Source organism: Heterostelium album (assembly GCF_000004825.1).
Source record: "Heterostelium album PN500 unplaced genomic scaffold PPL_scaffold9, whole genome shotgun sequence".
Taxonomy (NCBI): domain Eukaryota; phylum Evosea; class Eumycetozoa; order Acytosteliales; family Acytosteliaceae; genus Heterostelium; species Heterostelium album.
In genome coordinates this window covers 1-17,113 of record NW_008805071.1, presented here as the reverse complement: position 1 = coordinate 17,113, position 17,113 = coordinate 1, and the positions used below count along the sequence as shown (strand labels likewise).

Here is a 17,113-nt window from a genome sequence, read left to right as displayed (position 1 = left end):
GATAGTTAGTTTTTATTTGGTTTACTTTTGAGAACCATCATAGAAACGTACTATCAAGAGAAGTGTTGATTGCTTTTGAATCTTATTTACTTTAATTTATTTAAGTTTAATTAAAAACTTGTTAATAAGTTGTGATTGATTGATGAATGCTCCAATGAATCGATTGTTTGATTGACCAAAGATTAGGTAGTTTGAATCGTCAAGTTTTCTTAAGAAGATTCGATCTTCTGACTGTTTGAAACAGATGTTTGAAAGTTCTCTCGGGATTATTACATCGGTTGTTGGAATTGTTAGAGGATTCACCAGTTCTGGTAGACTGCAAAAGGTTTGTCCGATGTCATCTTTAATAATTAACTCTTGAAGTGCATTTGGAATAAAGTCAATATGGTCATATTGATTATTGCAATCGACTTTAAAAAATTCGACAGACTCTGGTACCTGAATGTCTTGAAGTAATATCATGGCGCTACAATAGCGGAAGCTTAGATATCTAACACCGTTTGGTATATCTCTTAATAGACCTTCACCACCGTATTCATCTCTAAATGCAATGTGTAGGTGATCGATCTTTATATTCTCTAGCGAACCCAGTGTGAATCCATCGACTTTCAGAGTTTCGAAATGATATTGTGATCGATCATTAGTGAATATCTCATCGACATCATAGCGCGCATTGCTAATATCGAGATACTTGATTGTTGGGGGCATCACTGATTTCAAATGAATATCATCATAGATAATAAGCTTCGTTACAGAGGTAGGCAGTACGTTTAAATCTAAAAATGATTCGGGATGACTTGGTGAAGCGTGGACCGCCAACGTTTTTAGATTCCGATAGATTTGGAACAGTGGTGAATTGATCCATGTAAATGGTACACCTATGAATGTGTGGACGGTGGTTGGCAGTATACCATTGATGAGTTCCGAGCAGTGTCCGGAGTAGTGGAATACTTCTAACGCCGGAGGTAACGATCCAACCTTGAGATCGTTCTTGTTGAACCACGAGTTACTATTCATCTTCAGAACCTTCAAAGACAAAGGCAATACTCCTGGTTCTATTGGTCGACTGAACATCTGGTCAAGTGTTAGTTTCTCCAGTCGCTCTGGGAGAACACCACGCTTGATTGGTTGATCAAACCTGAAACCAAATCTAAGTTTCTTGAGGTTTGGCGGAAGAAAACCTGGTTCCAGTGGTTCATTAAAGTATGAATCGAATGCTAGCGATACTAAATTTGCTGGCAGTTGATATCTAAGTGTTTGGCATGCCACTAGTTTGACAACATTGGAATTAGCCATCAATTGATAGATTTTCTCTGTAATCGACTGACCAACCTCCAAATGTACTGAAAAGTCTGTAAAAAATTCAACTTGATTTACATTTGAAGCTATTTTATCAATGTGTTTTTGTTTATCTAGATTATATTAATAAGTAATATTAGTACATGTACAATAATGATTAGTTTTTATTTTAATATCTTTTTTTTTACTTACCGTGTAATAATGTACAATTTGTTATTTGATTGATTGAATTGATTAGAATAGATTTATATGAATTCAAATAGATTTCATTTGTAATATCTTCTTTGATAGCTTTGATGTATCTCGTACTAAAAGATAGATATTTATGTCTTTCATTATATAATCTTTTACAAACTAGACTTAGACAAACTCTATCTATGTTATCAATCAATCCATTAGTAATCTTTGACAATAACAAATGTGATAGATTTACAAATAAATTCGAATCATTATCTTGATTATGATAGCGACTATCCATAATTTTAAAAACTATATGTTATTTTGTTAGATATGGTGGTATATTTTCGATTACTGATGTTCAATCATTTTAAATAAGATCTGTTACAAAGTTAAACTAGTTTAAATAGTACTACTATAAAATGTCACATAAGGAAAAAGTTTTTGGATTTTAAAAATCAAAAAAAAATAAAATAAAACAAACAGTTGTTAGACCGGTGAAGTTATTATTAGTATATAATTCTTTAGATTAAATTAATCATGCAAATTTTTGTTAAGACTCTTACAGGGAAGACTATCACCTTAGAGGTGGAAGGTTCGGATACCATTGAAAATGTAAAGACTAAAATTCAAGACAAGGAGGGAATCCCACCCGATCAACAACGTTTAATTTTCGCTGGTAAACAACTAGAAGATGGTAGAACACTTTCGGATTACAACATTCAAAAGGAATCAACACTTCACTTGGTACTCAGACTACGTGGTGGTATGGAAATCTTTATCAAGAGCTTGACTGGAAAGATCATTACTTTGAAAGTCGAGGATTCAGATAGCATTGAGAATGTTAAGAGCAAGATTCAAGAAAAGGAAGGTATTCCACCCGATCAACAACGTCTCATTTTCGTCGGTAGGATTCTAGATGATGGAAGAACTCTCTCTGATTACAACATTCAAAAGGAGTCAACTCTCATTTGGTTCGTAAGTAAGGCTCGTCATAGTTATAATCATGATTGAATAAGAATAATCGATTAGATTTTTTTGAAAAAAATATTCGATTATAATCAAACAAATAAAAAAATTTTAAAAATTAATCGATGATTTGACTTTACAACCAAAACATAATACTGACTATTTTTGACAATTTTGATATCAATATACTCGTATAGTTGTTATCTATAATTATATCTTTGTTTTATTTCGTGATGTGATCATTTCAAAAAGTGATTCTTCTATTACTATAATAATATGTTTAAAAAACAAAAAAATTCAATTTTTATTTTAATAAATTAAATTAAAAAATATTTTTAAAGATAGAATAAAATAGAAATTATTATTATTTTTTGATAAATTTGATATCAATAGACTCGTCTAGTTATTATCTATCATTATATCTTTATTTTATTACATGAGGTGTTGATTTCACTAAAAAAGCTTGGTTGTAAAAATAAATTGAAAATAGATTCCTTCACCAACAATTTTTTTTGGAATAACTTCATTTTATCCTCTTAGATATTGATTGCTATGAATTGATCAAAGCACCAATAAAATTTGAATATATTTATTTTTTCTTTGATTTATTATCATCAGTTTTCTTTTTTCTTGCAGCTTCTGCTTCTTTAATCTGATTTTTAGTTCAGCAATACACGTTTAAATAAATTAGTTTAATTGATAATCTTGATATAATCTCGTCATTACTTAAATAATACATACAGAATCTTTAACTTTTGAATGTGATTGAGATTTTGAATCTTTATTTTGTTTGGCATAGGCATCGAACCAATCACTTCTTGCCTTTGCTTTAGCTCTGTCTCCACAACCATGTATTTCATATAAACTAATAATAATAGGGTTTTAGATAAAAGTTAAAATCAGTATGTAATAGTATGCTAATCAATCATTTAGATAATACATACAAGTGATGATTACAGAATTTTCTTGAGCAAAACTCACATACTCTTCCCAATAACTGTACATTATTCTTACAATTTTTAATTCCACATTTTGTTATATCACTATAATAATAAATGCTGTTAGATTAATTATTTAAACATTAAAATTAATATATATATATATATAACTTACATTGGTTCAATTTGAATATTATTAAATGATTCCAATAGTTCTTCTCCTAAATCTTTCTTTGGTACCGTTGGTTGTTTCTTCTTGGGTGCTGCTGGTTTCTTTGATTCTACTGGTTTTGATTTGTTATTCTTTTTCTTTTTCTTTTTAGATTTACTTGTAGTTGATGATGATGAAGTTGTTGTTGTAGTTGATGTTGTATCTTCATCATCTTCTTCTTCATCGTCATTATTATCTTCAACATCTTCTTCATCATCAACATCTTCTTGTTCTTTGTTAACTTTATGATCAACTTTTATCTTCTTTGTTATGGTTATTACTCTTTGATTGGCTTCACCTGTACTTTCATGTTGTAAATCCAACTTCTCTGCCAATTCATGTATTAAAAGTCTCTGAAAGTTTGTAGTTGTCGATGGGAATGTATAGACGGAGTTTGATGACTTTAAGAAACTGTCAATCACCGATTGTATTTGTTGGAGATCCTGTTGTCTTTCTTGTTCACTTCGATTGACATGATCTACTTTTGTCTTTGCATGTTCTTTCTCTTTCTTTTTTGCACGCTTCTCTTTCTTTAGCTCTGCCTGTGATTGTCTTGCTTTCGATTGATAACCAACATTGTTGTTGCTTTCATCGTTGTTAACTTTATCATCGTCATCATCTTTAGACTTTGACCATGATTCTTCATCGGATGATACTTGCTGCTCTTCTAGATACTCCAACGCCGACCGCAACTCACCGTTCAACTTGAAATACTCAACCATTCTCGCTAGGAACGGGTTGGAAGAGAGTGTGTCAGTGTCCGATACCAATGTAACCTGACGCTTCGCTCTGGTGATAGCTACATTCATACGACGTTCCTCGGCAAGAAAACCAACGTTGTGAGGAGCGGCATTCGATCGCACCGTCGATATGATAACGACTTCCTTCTCACGACCTTGAAATCCATCGACCGTGCCAATCTCGATATCCGAGAATCTGTTGGACAGCACCATTTTCAGCTGTTTGACCTGTCCGTTGTATGGTGTGATCACACCGATCGACGATTGTTCTACTCCATAACGCAACAGTTTCTCAATGTATTTAACAACGATATCCGCTTCACCAACATTGAATTTACTCTGTGATTCATCGTCTGCCGACTCCTCCATATCCAGTCCACTGGTATCGATCAACATCAACGGACAGGTGGTAGTTGTCGCCACTCGATTCTTGGTTGATCTCTCCAATAGCAGATGATTAGCAACGGAATTATCAGCCAACATTCTTCCGTGATAAAACTCATCGGATGACCATCTCATGATCTCTTGATTCATTCTGTACTGTACACTCAATAACCTAGAGATATTCTCCTGATAGAGTTGAATCAGTCGTTCAAACATAGTTGTCTCTAGACCATCGGACTTGGCCTGCTCCGAGTGAATCGTAGGTGGAAGTTGTTGATGATCACCGGCCAACAACAGTTTCTTTCCTCTGGAAATGGGGATCCAACAACTTGCTTCCAGCGCTTGTGCAGCCTCATCGATGATCACCCAATCGAATGGCTCGCACCGCGACAACACATAATCGGCGGCACCCGTATTCGTCGAGAGTATAACATTGGAATTCCTAATGACCTGATCGACCAATGAGAACTCTCTATTCTTTAGATCCTTACGAAGATCCCTTATCGTATTGTAAACCGATCGTCTAGCACCTTTCTCAACTTGTCCATCCTTCAACTGTTTCATCAACGTTGCAATCTCTATCTTTATCTCCTTGAGAATCTGCGCATCCTGTCCATTCTTTGTTTTGTGATCGAGAGTATGCTTTGTCAGACCCGATAGAATTCTTGCTGGATGACCAATACGTGTTGGATTAACAATATCCTTAAACTCTAGTAATCTCTCCAAAATATTATCCACCGAAAGATTAGACGGACCACAAGCCAACACTCTTCCACCACCTTTACAAACTTGAACAATAAATTCAACGACTGTCGTTGTTTTTCCTGTACCTGGAGGACCATGTATTAATGCAATTTCTAAAGTGGATAATTACTATTAGTTAAATGATAATAAAAAACAACTATCTATCTATATTATATTATATTATAAATTTACCATTTGATGATAAAGCAAATTCGATTGCTTCAATTTGTGGTTGATTCAGCTTTTTGGAGACAGCTGATATTTTTACTTTTTTTATGGTGTGTGTTGGTTCTTGGTTGGAGAATAGGATATCGGTGATTGGAGAGTTGGTAGTTTTCAGTCGTTCGATGGCATCTCTCATCTTACGATAGGTAATGTCGTTGGCAAGCTTGTCGATTGCAAACACACCTTGTAGTTGCTCGATGGTACTCTCTGCGAGGTCATCGTAGGCAACGGTGATACGCGAACGATCGACACGATATACGATACCGGTGACAAGTGATTGTCCGGGTTGAGTTTTCAGTGCTCTCAAACCAACGACATCACCCGGTGTGAATTTATGTGGTGGTAGATCTTGATTCGGTGCAGCATTCACTGGAACCAAACGAACTAGACAACGACCACCCAAACCAGTGGAGAACGATTCTATCACTAACTTTCTAATGCAAATACCTTTCAATTCTAGTTGTCGATTGGATAGAGTCGATTGTAAACTAACTGACTCTTCAATCTCTGATTCCTTCTCTATCTCCAACAACTTTAAAGTATGATCAATCCATTCATTTTTATCTCTAATCTTTATATTTTGTGTTGTTGTAGTAGTAGTACTTTGTTTTTTATCTTTTGTTTTATTCATATCTTCATTTAAATTATCTTTGTGGTGTGATCATACAAAAATTCCAAACAATTAAAAATCAAAAATCAAAAAAATAAAAACATTGCGATCAAAAAAGTATATCATTGTTTATTCTTGTTTTTTTAACAAAATTATTATTATTATTATTATTATTATTATTATTATTATTATTATTCCTCAATTATTGTAACAATAAAAATTAAAAAAAATTAAAAATAAATTTAAAAAAAAAATTTTTAATTTAAATAAATATCTTTTCAATTCGAAATGATTCTTCTTTTTGATGTTCTCTAATGATTAAAAAAGATATTATATTATATAATTATAATGAATTTTACAAAACTATAAATATATCGATGGAATATTCATATCTTAATTTATCAATCTGCTTAAAAGAGTAAACAAAATTGAGTGGTACATAGTTTCTTTATTTTTAAAGATCTAGTATGCACTTCCGAGGGGTTATAGCTAAATATATATTTAAAGTTAAGTATTTGTGGTCTTGCTTTACTTCTTTATTTTTTATTTTTATTTTTATTATTTTTTTGTCTGCAATTGTTTTTTTTTTTTTATAACCTAGCGATATCCATGATGATCATTTTGTCGCGAACACAATTCAATTGAAAAAAATGCTTAAAACCAAAAAAAAAATGTAAAAAAACAAATTTCAAACTTTGCGCAATGGTAACCGCTATGAATGATTTGACTTTCTGGTCGCTTGGATCAGCAAGACAAAACAAAACACACTAACCCATTCCGAAAAATAGTTGTCTCTTTAAATTTTTTAAAATAATCAATTTTAATATCTCGAATCTTTAAAATTTTCATAAAGTCGTAGGAGTATTTATAGTTGTTGTATACTGTACAGTTATTTTTAAAATCAGAACAAGAACATCATTACATTGTAGTTGATAAAAATAGTTATATATTTAAAAAACTATTTACTCAAGACTTATTTATTTATTTATTTCAACTTATATTATTATAATTATTATTTTTTTCTATTTAAACATATATACCATTATCTTTACTATCGAGTATGAGTATTATTACAAATAAAAACCCTCTATCATCTTCAATCAATGAGAAAATTGTACTGAAAGGTGATGGATTGGCAGGTTTTGATTCGAATTTCCCAAGAGAATTGAAAGGACTAGTTCAACCATTGGATTTTAAATATTTTATGTACAAGTTTAATCATCAAATATTGGTGTTTAAAGGAAATTTCATTAGACATGTAATGACCAATCTTATTACCGTTATTATTTCAATTGTAATGTTGGTATTGACAATGAAGCATATAATGACTAGTTGGACAAATCTGATTATTACTGGTGCATTGGGTAGTCTTGGTGTTTTTGGTTCTATATTTGCGGTCATTAGTGAAAATAAAAGAGTAATCTATTTGAAATTAAAATGAATATTTAACTATAAATATATTAACAAACCACACATATCAATTTAGATTATGGCACATATTGAAGAAACAACTTTGGAACTATCAGATCGTTATAGTGATGCCGGTCTCTCTTTTAATAGTATTCAAAAACCACAATCAGAACCAACCACATTTTCAAAGATGATTTGTACTGCTTCGAATTATAATTTAGAAATACATTTAAGAGGATCTGGTAAATCATATAATGATGACATTTCTATTAATATGGGTACCCCACTTATTAATTAATTATTATCCTATTGTATATTATTCATTATCTATTGGATGTATCTTCATCACACAACTTTATAAACGTTCGAGTAACATCCATGATTCTTAAGTTTTTTACAAATAAAGTTTTTCAAAAAAAAAAAAACAAAAAAATTTAAATATACTTTATCCTTATTCGTTAGTAATCTATCTTGTCTATATAAATTATAATATTAATTGTAGCTAGCTAGGATTGATAACAAATGCATCTACTTTTTTCGAACTGGTAAAAAATTAAATTAAAAAAAAAAAATAAAAAAAAAGTTATATATACTGCTATTTTTAACTTTTTTATCAAGTTTTTTTCAAAATTTTTTTTTATTTTTATTTTTAAGCCAACCACCATCATGATCAATGGTCTTGAGTTATCAAGATAAAAAAAACATACTATTCCGAAAACCACCATTTTATTTTTAAGCAAACGCACCATTATGATTTTATCAATGGTCTAAATCACTTTGAATTAAAAGACTTGATCAGAAATCACAGTTTTTTTTTAATTTAAAAAATTCTATATTAAAAGTCTTTTAAAAAGTTTGATTCATATTTATTAATTTAAACAAATATTAAAATAGTTATAAAAATACAACTATTTATTATACCATATTTATTATTTATTTATTTCAAAATCTTTATTATATAAAATCTTTTTTTTTAAATAATTTAACATTTTAATAGAATGAGCATTATTACAAATAAAAATCCTTTGTCCTCATCAAATGAGAAAATTGTATTGGAAGGTAATGGATTATCTGGTTTCGATTCAAATTTCCCAAAAGATTTGAAAGGATTGGTTCAGCCATTGGATTTTAAATATTTGATGTACAAATTTAATCACCAGATATTGATTTTCAAAATCAATTTCATTAGACATATAATTACCAACATTATTACCACAATTGTTTCAGCGGTAACAATAATATTGACTTTGAAACATATCATGGCAGGATCAACAAATATGATAATAACAGTGGTGCTTGGTGGAGTTGGTCTTTTTGGTTCAATCCTTGCAGTGACCAGTGAAAATAAAAGAGTAATAAATCTTTATAAAATTTAACATGTAAAATTCTGTTGTTATTAACCAATATTGTTAACATTCTATAGATTATGAGAAATATTGAAGAAACAACTTTGGAGCTTTCAGATCGTTACAGGGACTCTGGACTCTCTTTTAATAGTATTCTAAAACCACAATCAGAGTCAACGACTTTATCAAAATTGGTTTGTACTGCTGCCAATTATAATTTAGAAATACATTTAAGAGGAGGATCCTCAAGTAAATCATATAATGATGATGTTTCTATTAATATGGGAACTCCTCTTATTAATTAAATTAATAAATAATTCTTTTTTTTGTTAAATATTCAAGTAGAATCTCTTGAAAGAAATACAATAATAAATTTATTAAATTTTTTAATATTTAAGAAATCAAAGGATCCGAGTTGTACTTCTTACTTTATATTTATGTTAGTGTTACAAATTACCTGAGTAAAAGGAGATATCTTTATTTCTATTATTTATTGTAAGAGTTAGAGAATGGATATTTTATTTTCAAATTTTTAATAAATCGAAATTTTGAATAGGACAACAAATTTTCATCATAGGCTCCATAGCATAGTTGGTTATTGTACTTCCCTAGTAAAGGAAGAGATAGGAAGGGGTCACGAGTTCGAATCTCGTTGGAGCCTTTATAAAATACCTAATCCGCATGCGGTTTAACCCTTTTTGTTGTAAAAAAGGTTCATCTGAGTGATGCTTGTGGAGCAGATCATATTTAGTTAACTTCCCTTTGGCATAGCGGCAAAAACCATTGGTTACATTTGTTCTAGCAGGTTAATATCAATACCGGCAATTTGTTGACTGATCATGAGTCAACATTTCTTTTTTTTGTAAAACAAAAACAAATAAAATAAAAAAAAATGTAAGAGAACAGTACAACAATCAACAGTAAGACAGTTATATAAATCAGATAGAACAGGAAGAAGAAAGAGAACTAAAAAGAATCTCTAATTTATAAATTAGAAACTAATATAACTTTGAGATAGTTTCATGGTTGTTTTTATTTTTTTGTGAAGAAAAACTAAATACATGTACTTTATAATCTCATACTTGTTTGGTTGAGAGAAATTTCAGTATTTTTGTAATTATACAAATCGATATATCCGATAAAAGATAGGGAATGAAGAGATAAATAACTGAATCATAAGTAATTCAAAGAAACTAGCTATAGTTAATATAAATATAAGATTATCAATTCAGACAAAGATATTTAAATGTTTATAAAAACAAACCATTTAAAGTACTAGAAAAAGGAACATAGTTATTGTTTATAAAATTATAGTTTATTTTTGGTAAATGAAATTAGGTAAAATATCTGAGAAAATTGCAGCGCAGAATCTGTTGCATGACTGACCGAAAATGAGATAATGTTGTTTATCAATCTTTCGAACTTTGAGATCCTCTCCTCGGTAATTGATAAAGCACAAGTTGGTCGCTGACTTTGGTGTGTCGAAATTATGTTGAATCTTATTTGTATGAAAAGTCATTGATTTCACAGAGTTTGGAACTCTTTTACTTGAGAATCCATTATAAAAAGCTTTTATCACGACATGTTCTACAGAGTTGGGAATTTTGAAATCAAGTTCATTGATTGTTGGACAACTATTAAATATGATCTTCTTAACTGATGATGGAATACCTTTTCGATTTTTTTTAACCAAGTGTTCATCATCGATTCCAAATTCTAAAGTTTCCACACCAAATGGAATCTCTCTGATAATAGATCCTTTTTTACCAAATCTCAGTTGCAACTCGTTGATCTTCAGATTTTCAAGTGATTCTTGTTTGTATCCATCGACAGAGAGTATTTCGAAATTATATTGTGATCGATCTTTGAATATCTCATCAACATCGTATTTGGAATTGTGTATACTGAGATATCTGATTGAAGGTGATAGAGATGACGTGAGATGCAATGAAGATTCAATATCTAAACTAGTTAGAGAAGCTGGTAGATCTGACAAATCTAATGTGCCGACTGAATCATATCTATAAAAGAGTGTCAGTGCTGTGAGATTGTCAAGTGATTCATCCGCTGATATCTTACTATAACTACCACAATGAATAAGAACTCTAAGATTTGGAGGAAGAGATCCAACTTGAAGGGTTTGAGTGTAAGATCTTCCCAATTCCAAATATGTTAAAGATGATGGTAATACATGAGGTTCAAATGGTTTATTAAAGTATGAATAACTACCAAACATCAGTTTCTCCAATGTATTTGGAAGAACACCTGCTGAGATTGGTTGGTTAAAGATTGAATTCCATTCGAATATCAGTTCCTTTAGATTCGGTGGAAGTTGACCTGCCAACAATGCTTTGTTGAATTTTTCATTAAATGTTATCGATGTCAAATTCACAGGTAATACATATGATAGACTTGAAATTCCTATTAAAGTAGACACATTTGAATTCGATATCATTCCATAGATTTCCTTTAAATACTTATTATCAATTGGTTTGGCTATTTCAACTTTAGTGATATTTGGTGTAATTCCATAGATATTTTCTACAGGATATTTATCTATGTTCAATAAAGGATAAAAAAGAGTTAGATTAAGTTGTTTTGTTGTATAAATAATATTATCATTAATAATAATAACAAATATTTACATGGATTTACTGAATAGTCTGTTTCGTAAATAGCTTTGCCATATATCAGAGTACAATTACTCTTTTGACCGAGTGATCTGAGTAATGATGTTCGATATGATTTCATTGTAAATAAACTCTTAATATAATATACTGGTGCCTCTTTGTTTGATTTACTTTTAGATCGACCACCAAGATTATCAATTTCTTTGCTAATATTGACATTTAAATGATCGGTATTAAAATATAGATATTTATCTCTTTCACTGAATAATCTTTTACAAACTAAACTGACACATATTTTATCTATGTTTTCTTCAAGATAACTAACTATCTTTAATAACAATAAATGTGATAGATTAACAATCATTCTACTAATTAAATAAATTAGTTTTGTTTCATTAGATTATCATTCGTTTTTTTTTTAGATAAAAAAAAAAAACTTGTCGTCTAACTTTGAAGTTCGTTCTTCGTTTTGATGATCATCAGGTATTTAAAATAGATACATTAAAAAAAGTTTTCAAATATTATTAAAATCTAATTTAATGTTTATTTATTTACTTTTAATATTAAATAATTGAATTACATGAATAACTTTTGTTGTTATCTATTATTTTTTTTTTATTTTCAAAAATTCTCTATCATTAAATATTTGTGTTTTCTTTCAAAAAAATAAAATAGATTAACAAAATTAAAGATTTTTCTATCAAATTTGGTATCAATAGACTTATATATTACCTACCTTTAAATCTTTGCTTTATTCTGATATCAGTGATAAAAATATTTAAAATTTAATTTCAATTATTTTGTCTTTTTTTAAAAAGTATAATAAATATAATGAACAAAGATATATTTATAAAACTATTTAATAACTATGTTGTAAATCAAATAGTATTTAGATATGTAAGAATTATTAATCTGCGTGGCAGTTCAGATAATAGACATAAAAGCTATCGATGGTCGGATGTTCTAAAGTTACCACACATGATGGCTTCACATGGATATCTGACTCAACTCGAATCATATTTCAATGAGAATGCGGTATCCAACAACTGTGAATATAAATCATTTAAAAATGCAATCATCTCATCGCATATCGATATTGTAAGATACATGTTGGATCAACTGCATATCGATATCAGAAAGACCAAAGATAGAATATCGACATATCATGTCACCAAACTTTTGAATTGTGCATCAAAGTATGGTAGATTGAAAATTATTAGATATCTATGTGACCATTCACAACAGTTTAAATGGGATTACTACGAAGCAATGACCAGAGCACCACTCTCGGGTGACTTTGAAGTATTGAAATACATGGTGGAAAAAGTAAACCAATTGCAATCAAAGTTGATCGACTATTCACGTTATAAAAAAACAGTATTTGATAATGCTGCTTTTGTTGGTCGTATCAATATGATTGAATGGCTGGAGGTGAACCGAGCACAAGACAAACCTGTTAGTAAGATTCTTTTTTCAGCAATCAAAGGAAACCAAGTAGAAACAGTTCAATATCTTTTGAAAGATAATAACATTGAACTAACGATTCCACGAGAGATAACTGAAGATGCAATCAAACGTAATCACTTGGAGGTTCTTAGAGTTTTACCATCGAGTTTTGTTAGCTATGGAGAATCAGCTTGCCAATTGGCAATTGACACTGGTAATTTGGAGCTGGTTAAATTGATTCATAACAACAATACTACTGCTACAAGGTCATTCGAAACCGCATCACTCAAAGGTAGCATTGATATTGTGAAATGGTTATTTGAAAGCCAGGTTGGCGAGTGCACACCATCTGCATTCGAATGTGCTTGTTCCTCTGGCAACATGGAATTGGTTAATTATCTCATTGATAAAGTTCAGATTAGAAATGCTCATTTGGCTGTACAGAATGCCATTGTCAACGGTAATTTAGAATTGGTGAAACTACTGAATGTACTTCTCCATGACAATTTTAAAGATTCGATGGATCTTGCAGCAGAGAATGGACAGTTGGAAATTTTAAGTTGGTTAAATGAGAATAGAAAAGATTTAAATTGTACTACTTTAGCAATGGATCGAGCAGTAATCAACAATCACTTCAATGTCGTGCGTTGGCTCTATCTCAATAGAACTGAGGGATGTACCAGGAGAGCGATTGATTATGCTGCGGAAAATGGTTGTCTAGATATTATTCAATTGCTCAACGAGAATTACTCAATGGGATTTTCAGATTACGCTGTTGAGAAAGCTGCAGAAAATGGACATTTAGATGTTGTTCAATGGTTGAGTGACAATTCCACTAATGAGATACCAACGAGAGCATTAATCAATTCAGTTCGAAATGGACATACCGAAGTAGTGAAATATTTATATCCAATAACTGGGCAAACTTTCATTCATTTGATAGATATTGCAGCTTCTCGTAATTTTTTAGAAATTGTACAATATTTGGACGAAAACAATGAGACTTGTTCAACCGATGCCATGGATAACGCTGCAGGAAATGGTCATTTGGATGTTCTCCAATGGTTTCATGAAAATAGGAGTGAAGGATGCACTGGTTATGCTCTCTACAAAGCATTCATCAATCAAGACAATCTAACGGTTGTCGAATGGCTATACAAAAATCGAAGTGAATGTAAAAATCTTTTAGGACATCACCATACATTGATTACTCCGATCATCTCAAACAATCAATTCGATAAACTACAATGGATATTGGATCGAGTGAACATTCCTTTGAACAGTCTTCAATTATATAGGAAAATGTCTAAATATCCAGAAACAACTGAGATTATAGATCATCATCTATTAAAACAAAAACAAACTAAAAATCCATAAAAAATATTAAAATAACAACTATAGTTTAAAGATTAAATTGTTTTATTAGTTTAAGTCTTGTAAAGATAATTCAATTTTTTGTATTGACCTAAAAAGTATGCAAAATTATCTGTAGTTAAGTGTTCAGTTCTATTTTTATCTAGGAATTTGATGATTTGAACTTTTTCATTTTCAATTGCATTGCCATTGATCGTGATGATCATCCTTCTGATCGATTATAATCTAAAAACTTGAATATCTATAGATTATTACATAGATTCTCCCTCACTGCACTACGGTATCTTTTATGAAATTAAACAAAGATTAAAATCAATTTAAATTGAAATTCACAAATCTTTTTAAATTTGATTTTATATTGTTATTAATTTATAATTTATGATCATTTAAAGTTGAATAAATTATTATATTTAACTTGTTTTTATTTATCTTATTAATTTTTAATTTATGATCATTTAATGTTGAATAAATTTCAAAAATTTAACTCATATAAATTAATATATTTATTTTGATTTAAACTATGATTAATTTAGGATTAATCAAGCAACAAATTGTAATTCTAATTTTACCACTTATCTAAATATATCATTAACACATCACTAGTGGTAGTTGTAAAATGTTGAAACATGCTAGATGTTAAAAACATTTTAATTTCTTTGTTATAATTTTTTTAATGATTGAATACATAAATAAATAATAATTGTATATAAGAATTTATCCCATTTTTTAGTAATATAATGTCACACTGTAGATTTGCGGGGTGTGATTTCCCAGGTCGAAACATAAAAGATTTTGAAGATATCAACAAACATTATGTTAGTCATTACAAACAATGCATAGTTTGTGTTTCCCCTCTTATAAATATTAAATCTTTAACAAGTCATTGTACAACAAAGAATCACAACATAATAAAAGAAACTCGTAAGTGAATCGTAATAGATACACCACAATATCACCAAATTTATTTTTTGTTTTTTTTTTTTTTTAAGATTTTTTTTTTATTTTACCAACTAATCAAATCATCATAAAAACAGTTAACATAGATAAATTCAAAGAAAGAATTGACAAGATATTAGAAAAAGAAATTGGACTATCATATTATCAAGCATCAAAAGAAAAGATAGAAAGACAGAGTAAATCAACTAAAGCAATACCAGTGGTTTCACAACCTAATGAAATAGTTTTTCCTAACGATGAAGATGAAGAATGGTGTTTCGAAGATAACTCTGAGGTCGAAGGAGATATATCTAATAATAGTAAGATCATTTATATAAATACATATTTAACACTACGTCTAGTGAATATTATTCTAATATAAGTTTATATCTATCAATACTCCTAAATATAATAAATAAATACTCAACTCAAATATTAAATTTGAATATTTAATATTTATTATAAATATATATCAAATATATTTTAATATAAATATTAAATAAATATAAACTTTATTAAATTTATAGATCTATAAATTAAATAATTTTCTAAACCTCGATCGGTTATATCAATAAAATTATTATTAAATGTTAATATAACAACACTATGTGAATGAATTGAAGTACGATATAATTGAATTGAATTATTTAATTTTATAATAACACTAATTAACACATTTTTCACTTTGACATACAAAAATACATATGTATATATTCATATTTGTATGATTTTTTTGAAAAATACAAATAAAACAAATTATTTTTTTTTCATATACATATAGTTCATTGACTGTTTATACCATTATAAAAGGATCAAGATATTGAATGAATGTTTAGGAGTTGAATTGATTCGTGGTGCGTTGTACTTGTACGGAATTTAATTGGTTAACTTAATCTATTTGAAAAACATACCAGTGTGTAGAAATTTCAAACTACATATGTCATACTATATGTCATACAGTCATTGACTAATTACATATATAATAAAATAGTTATATCACAGTCTGTGAGACTATATAGTAGTCGGTGTATAGTATTTAAATTGCTAATACACCAAAAAATACATAAAGTCAAGTGATTAAAATCAAAAAACGTTTTATAAACTATATATGATATATGACATACATATTCACATGTGAAATGTAGTATAAATTTTTTAATTTCAATAGTATTACTGATATTATTTGATTTATTATTTAACTCTTGTAACTATTTGAATAATATGTATTTCAAACACTAACTTTGATCATAAATTTGGTATATGTGCGATGGGGAGGTAAATTCAAGATTTTGAAAAATATTTATCAAATATTTAACAATATTTATGAATTTTTTTTAAATTTATTTTTTGATTTCACATTTATTACAATTATAAATTTTTGATTGATTCAGTGTTAGAGTTTTAGAATTTATTAATAATAATTAATTTTATAATAGTTATAAAATGAGTGAAAAATATCACCCTTATAGTTCATCTGATAAAGAAATAAAAAAAAGATCCAATAAATATAATAGTTCTATTTATGAACACTTTTTTAAATTTATAGATTCGAATGATAAGAATTTAATTAAAATGAAGTGTAAATACTGTCAAGTATTTTCTTTTAAATACGATAAGGTAGACAAAAAATCAGTGTCTAGTGGTTTAGGATGGGCACATCTTGAGAGTAAGATT

At 29.1% G+C, this 17,113-nt stretch overlaps 8 protein-coding genes and 1 non-coding gene across 9 annotated transcripts; 6 read left to right on the top strand and 3 right to left on the bottom strand.

Annotated features, from left to right (window-relative positions):
* Positions 1-96: 96 nt before the first annotated feature.
* Positions 97-1,777, bottom strand: PPL_08550 (FNIP repeat-containing protein; the record flags this gene model as incomplete). Its single annotated transcript, XM_020579363.1, has 3 exons — positions 97-231; positions 274-1,412; positions 1,492-1,777. 3 exons carry the CDS (start codon positions 1,775-1,777, stop codon positions 97-99), a joined length of 1,560 nt encoding a protein of 519 aa, XP_020430038.1.
* A 121-nt stretch (positions 1,778-1,898) lies between these two features.
* On the top strand, positions 1,899-2,490 carry ubqC (ubiquitin family protein; the record flags this gene model as incomplete). Its single annotated transcript, XM_020579362.1, has 2 exons — positions 1,899-1,916; positions 2,005-2,490. The coding sequence occupies 2 exons, from the start codon at positions 1,899-1,901 to the stop codon at positions 2,488-2,490; spliced, it is 504 nt and encodes a 167-aa protein (XP_020430037.1).
* A 544-nt stretch (positions 2,491-3,034) lies between these two features.
* Positions 3,035-6,318, bottom strand: PPL_08548 (AN1-type zinc finger-containing protein; the record flags this gene model as incomplete). The annotated part of the gene is made up of 5 exons (XM_020579361.1): positions 3,035-3,097; positions 3,187-3,310; positions 3,390-3,488; positions 3,559-5,575; positions 5,655-6,318. The coding sequence occupies 5 exons, from the start codon at positions 6,316-6,318 to the stop codon at positions 3,035-3,037; spliced, it is 2,967 nt and encodes a 988-aa protein (XP_020430036.1).
* A 1,039-nt stretch (positions 6,319-7,357) lies between these two features.
* On the top strand, positions 7,358-8,390 carry PPL_08547 (uncharacterized protein; the record flags this gene model as incomplete). Its single annotated transcript, XM_020579360.1, has 3 exons — positions 7,358-7,714; positions 7,784-7,949; positions 8,362-8,390. 3 exons carry the CDS (start codon positions 7,358-7,360, stop codon positions 8,388-8,390), a joined length of 552 nt encoding a protein of 183 aa, XP_020430035.1.
* A 315-nt stretch (positions 8,391-8,705) lies between these two features.
* On the top strand, positions 8,706-9,745 carry PPL_08545 (uncharacterized protein; the record flags this gene model as incomplete). The annotated part of the gene is made up of 4 exons (XM_020579359.1): positions 8,706-9,059; positions 9,131-9,302; positions 9,452-9,548; positions 9,631-9,745. 4 exons carry the CDS (start codon positions 8,706-8,708, stop codon positions 9,743-9,745), a joined length of 738 nt encoding a protein of 245 aa, XP_020430034.1.
* Positions 9,630-9,714, top strand: PPL_08546. Its single transcript is given in 2 exon segments — positions 9,630-9,668; positions 9,678-9,714. It is a non-coding gene; the product is annotated as a tRNA-Thr (tRNA).
* A 246-nt stretch (positions 9,746-9,991) lies between the features above and the next one.
* Positions 9,992-12,047, bottom strand: PPL_08544 (FNIP repeat-containing protein; the record flags this gene model as incomplete). The annotated part of the gene is made up of 3 exons (XM_020579358.1): positions 9,992-10,032; positions 10,602-11,609; positions 11,699-12,047. 3 exons carry the CDS (start codon positions 12,045-12,047, stop codon positions 9,992-9,994), a joined length of 1,398 nt encoding a protein of 465 aa, XP_020430033.1.
* A 467-nt stretch (positions 12,048-12,514) lies between these two features.
* Positions 12,515-14,506, top strand: PPL_08543 (uncharacterized protein; the record flags this gene model as incomplete). Its single annotated transcript, XM_020579357.1, has 1 exon — positions 12,515-14,506. One exon carries the CDS (start codon positions 12,515-12,517, stop codon positions 14,504-14,506), a length of 1,992 nt encoding a protein of 663 aa, XP_020430032.1.
* A 734-nt stretch (positions 14,507-15,240) lies between these two features.
* Positions 15,241-15,974, top strand: PPL_08542 (uncharacterized protein; the record flags this gene model as incomplete). Its single annotated transcript, XM_020579356.1, has 3 exons — positions 15,241-15,424; positions 15,493-15,759; positions 15,967-15,974. The coding sequence occupies 3 exons, from the start codon at positions 15,241-15,243 to the stop codon at positions 15,972-15,974; spliced, it is 459 nt and encodes a 152-aa protein (XP_020430031.1).
* Between the last annotated feature and the right edge of the window lie 1,139 nt (positions 15,975-17,113).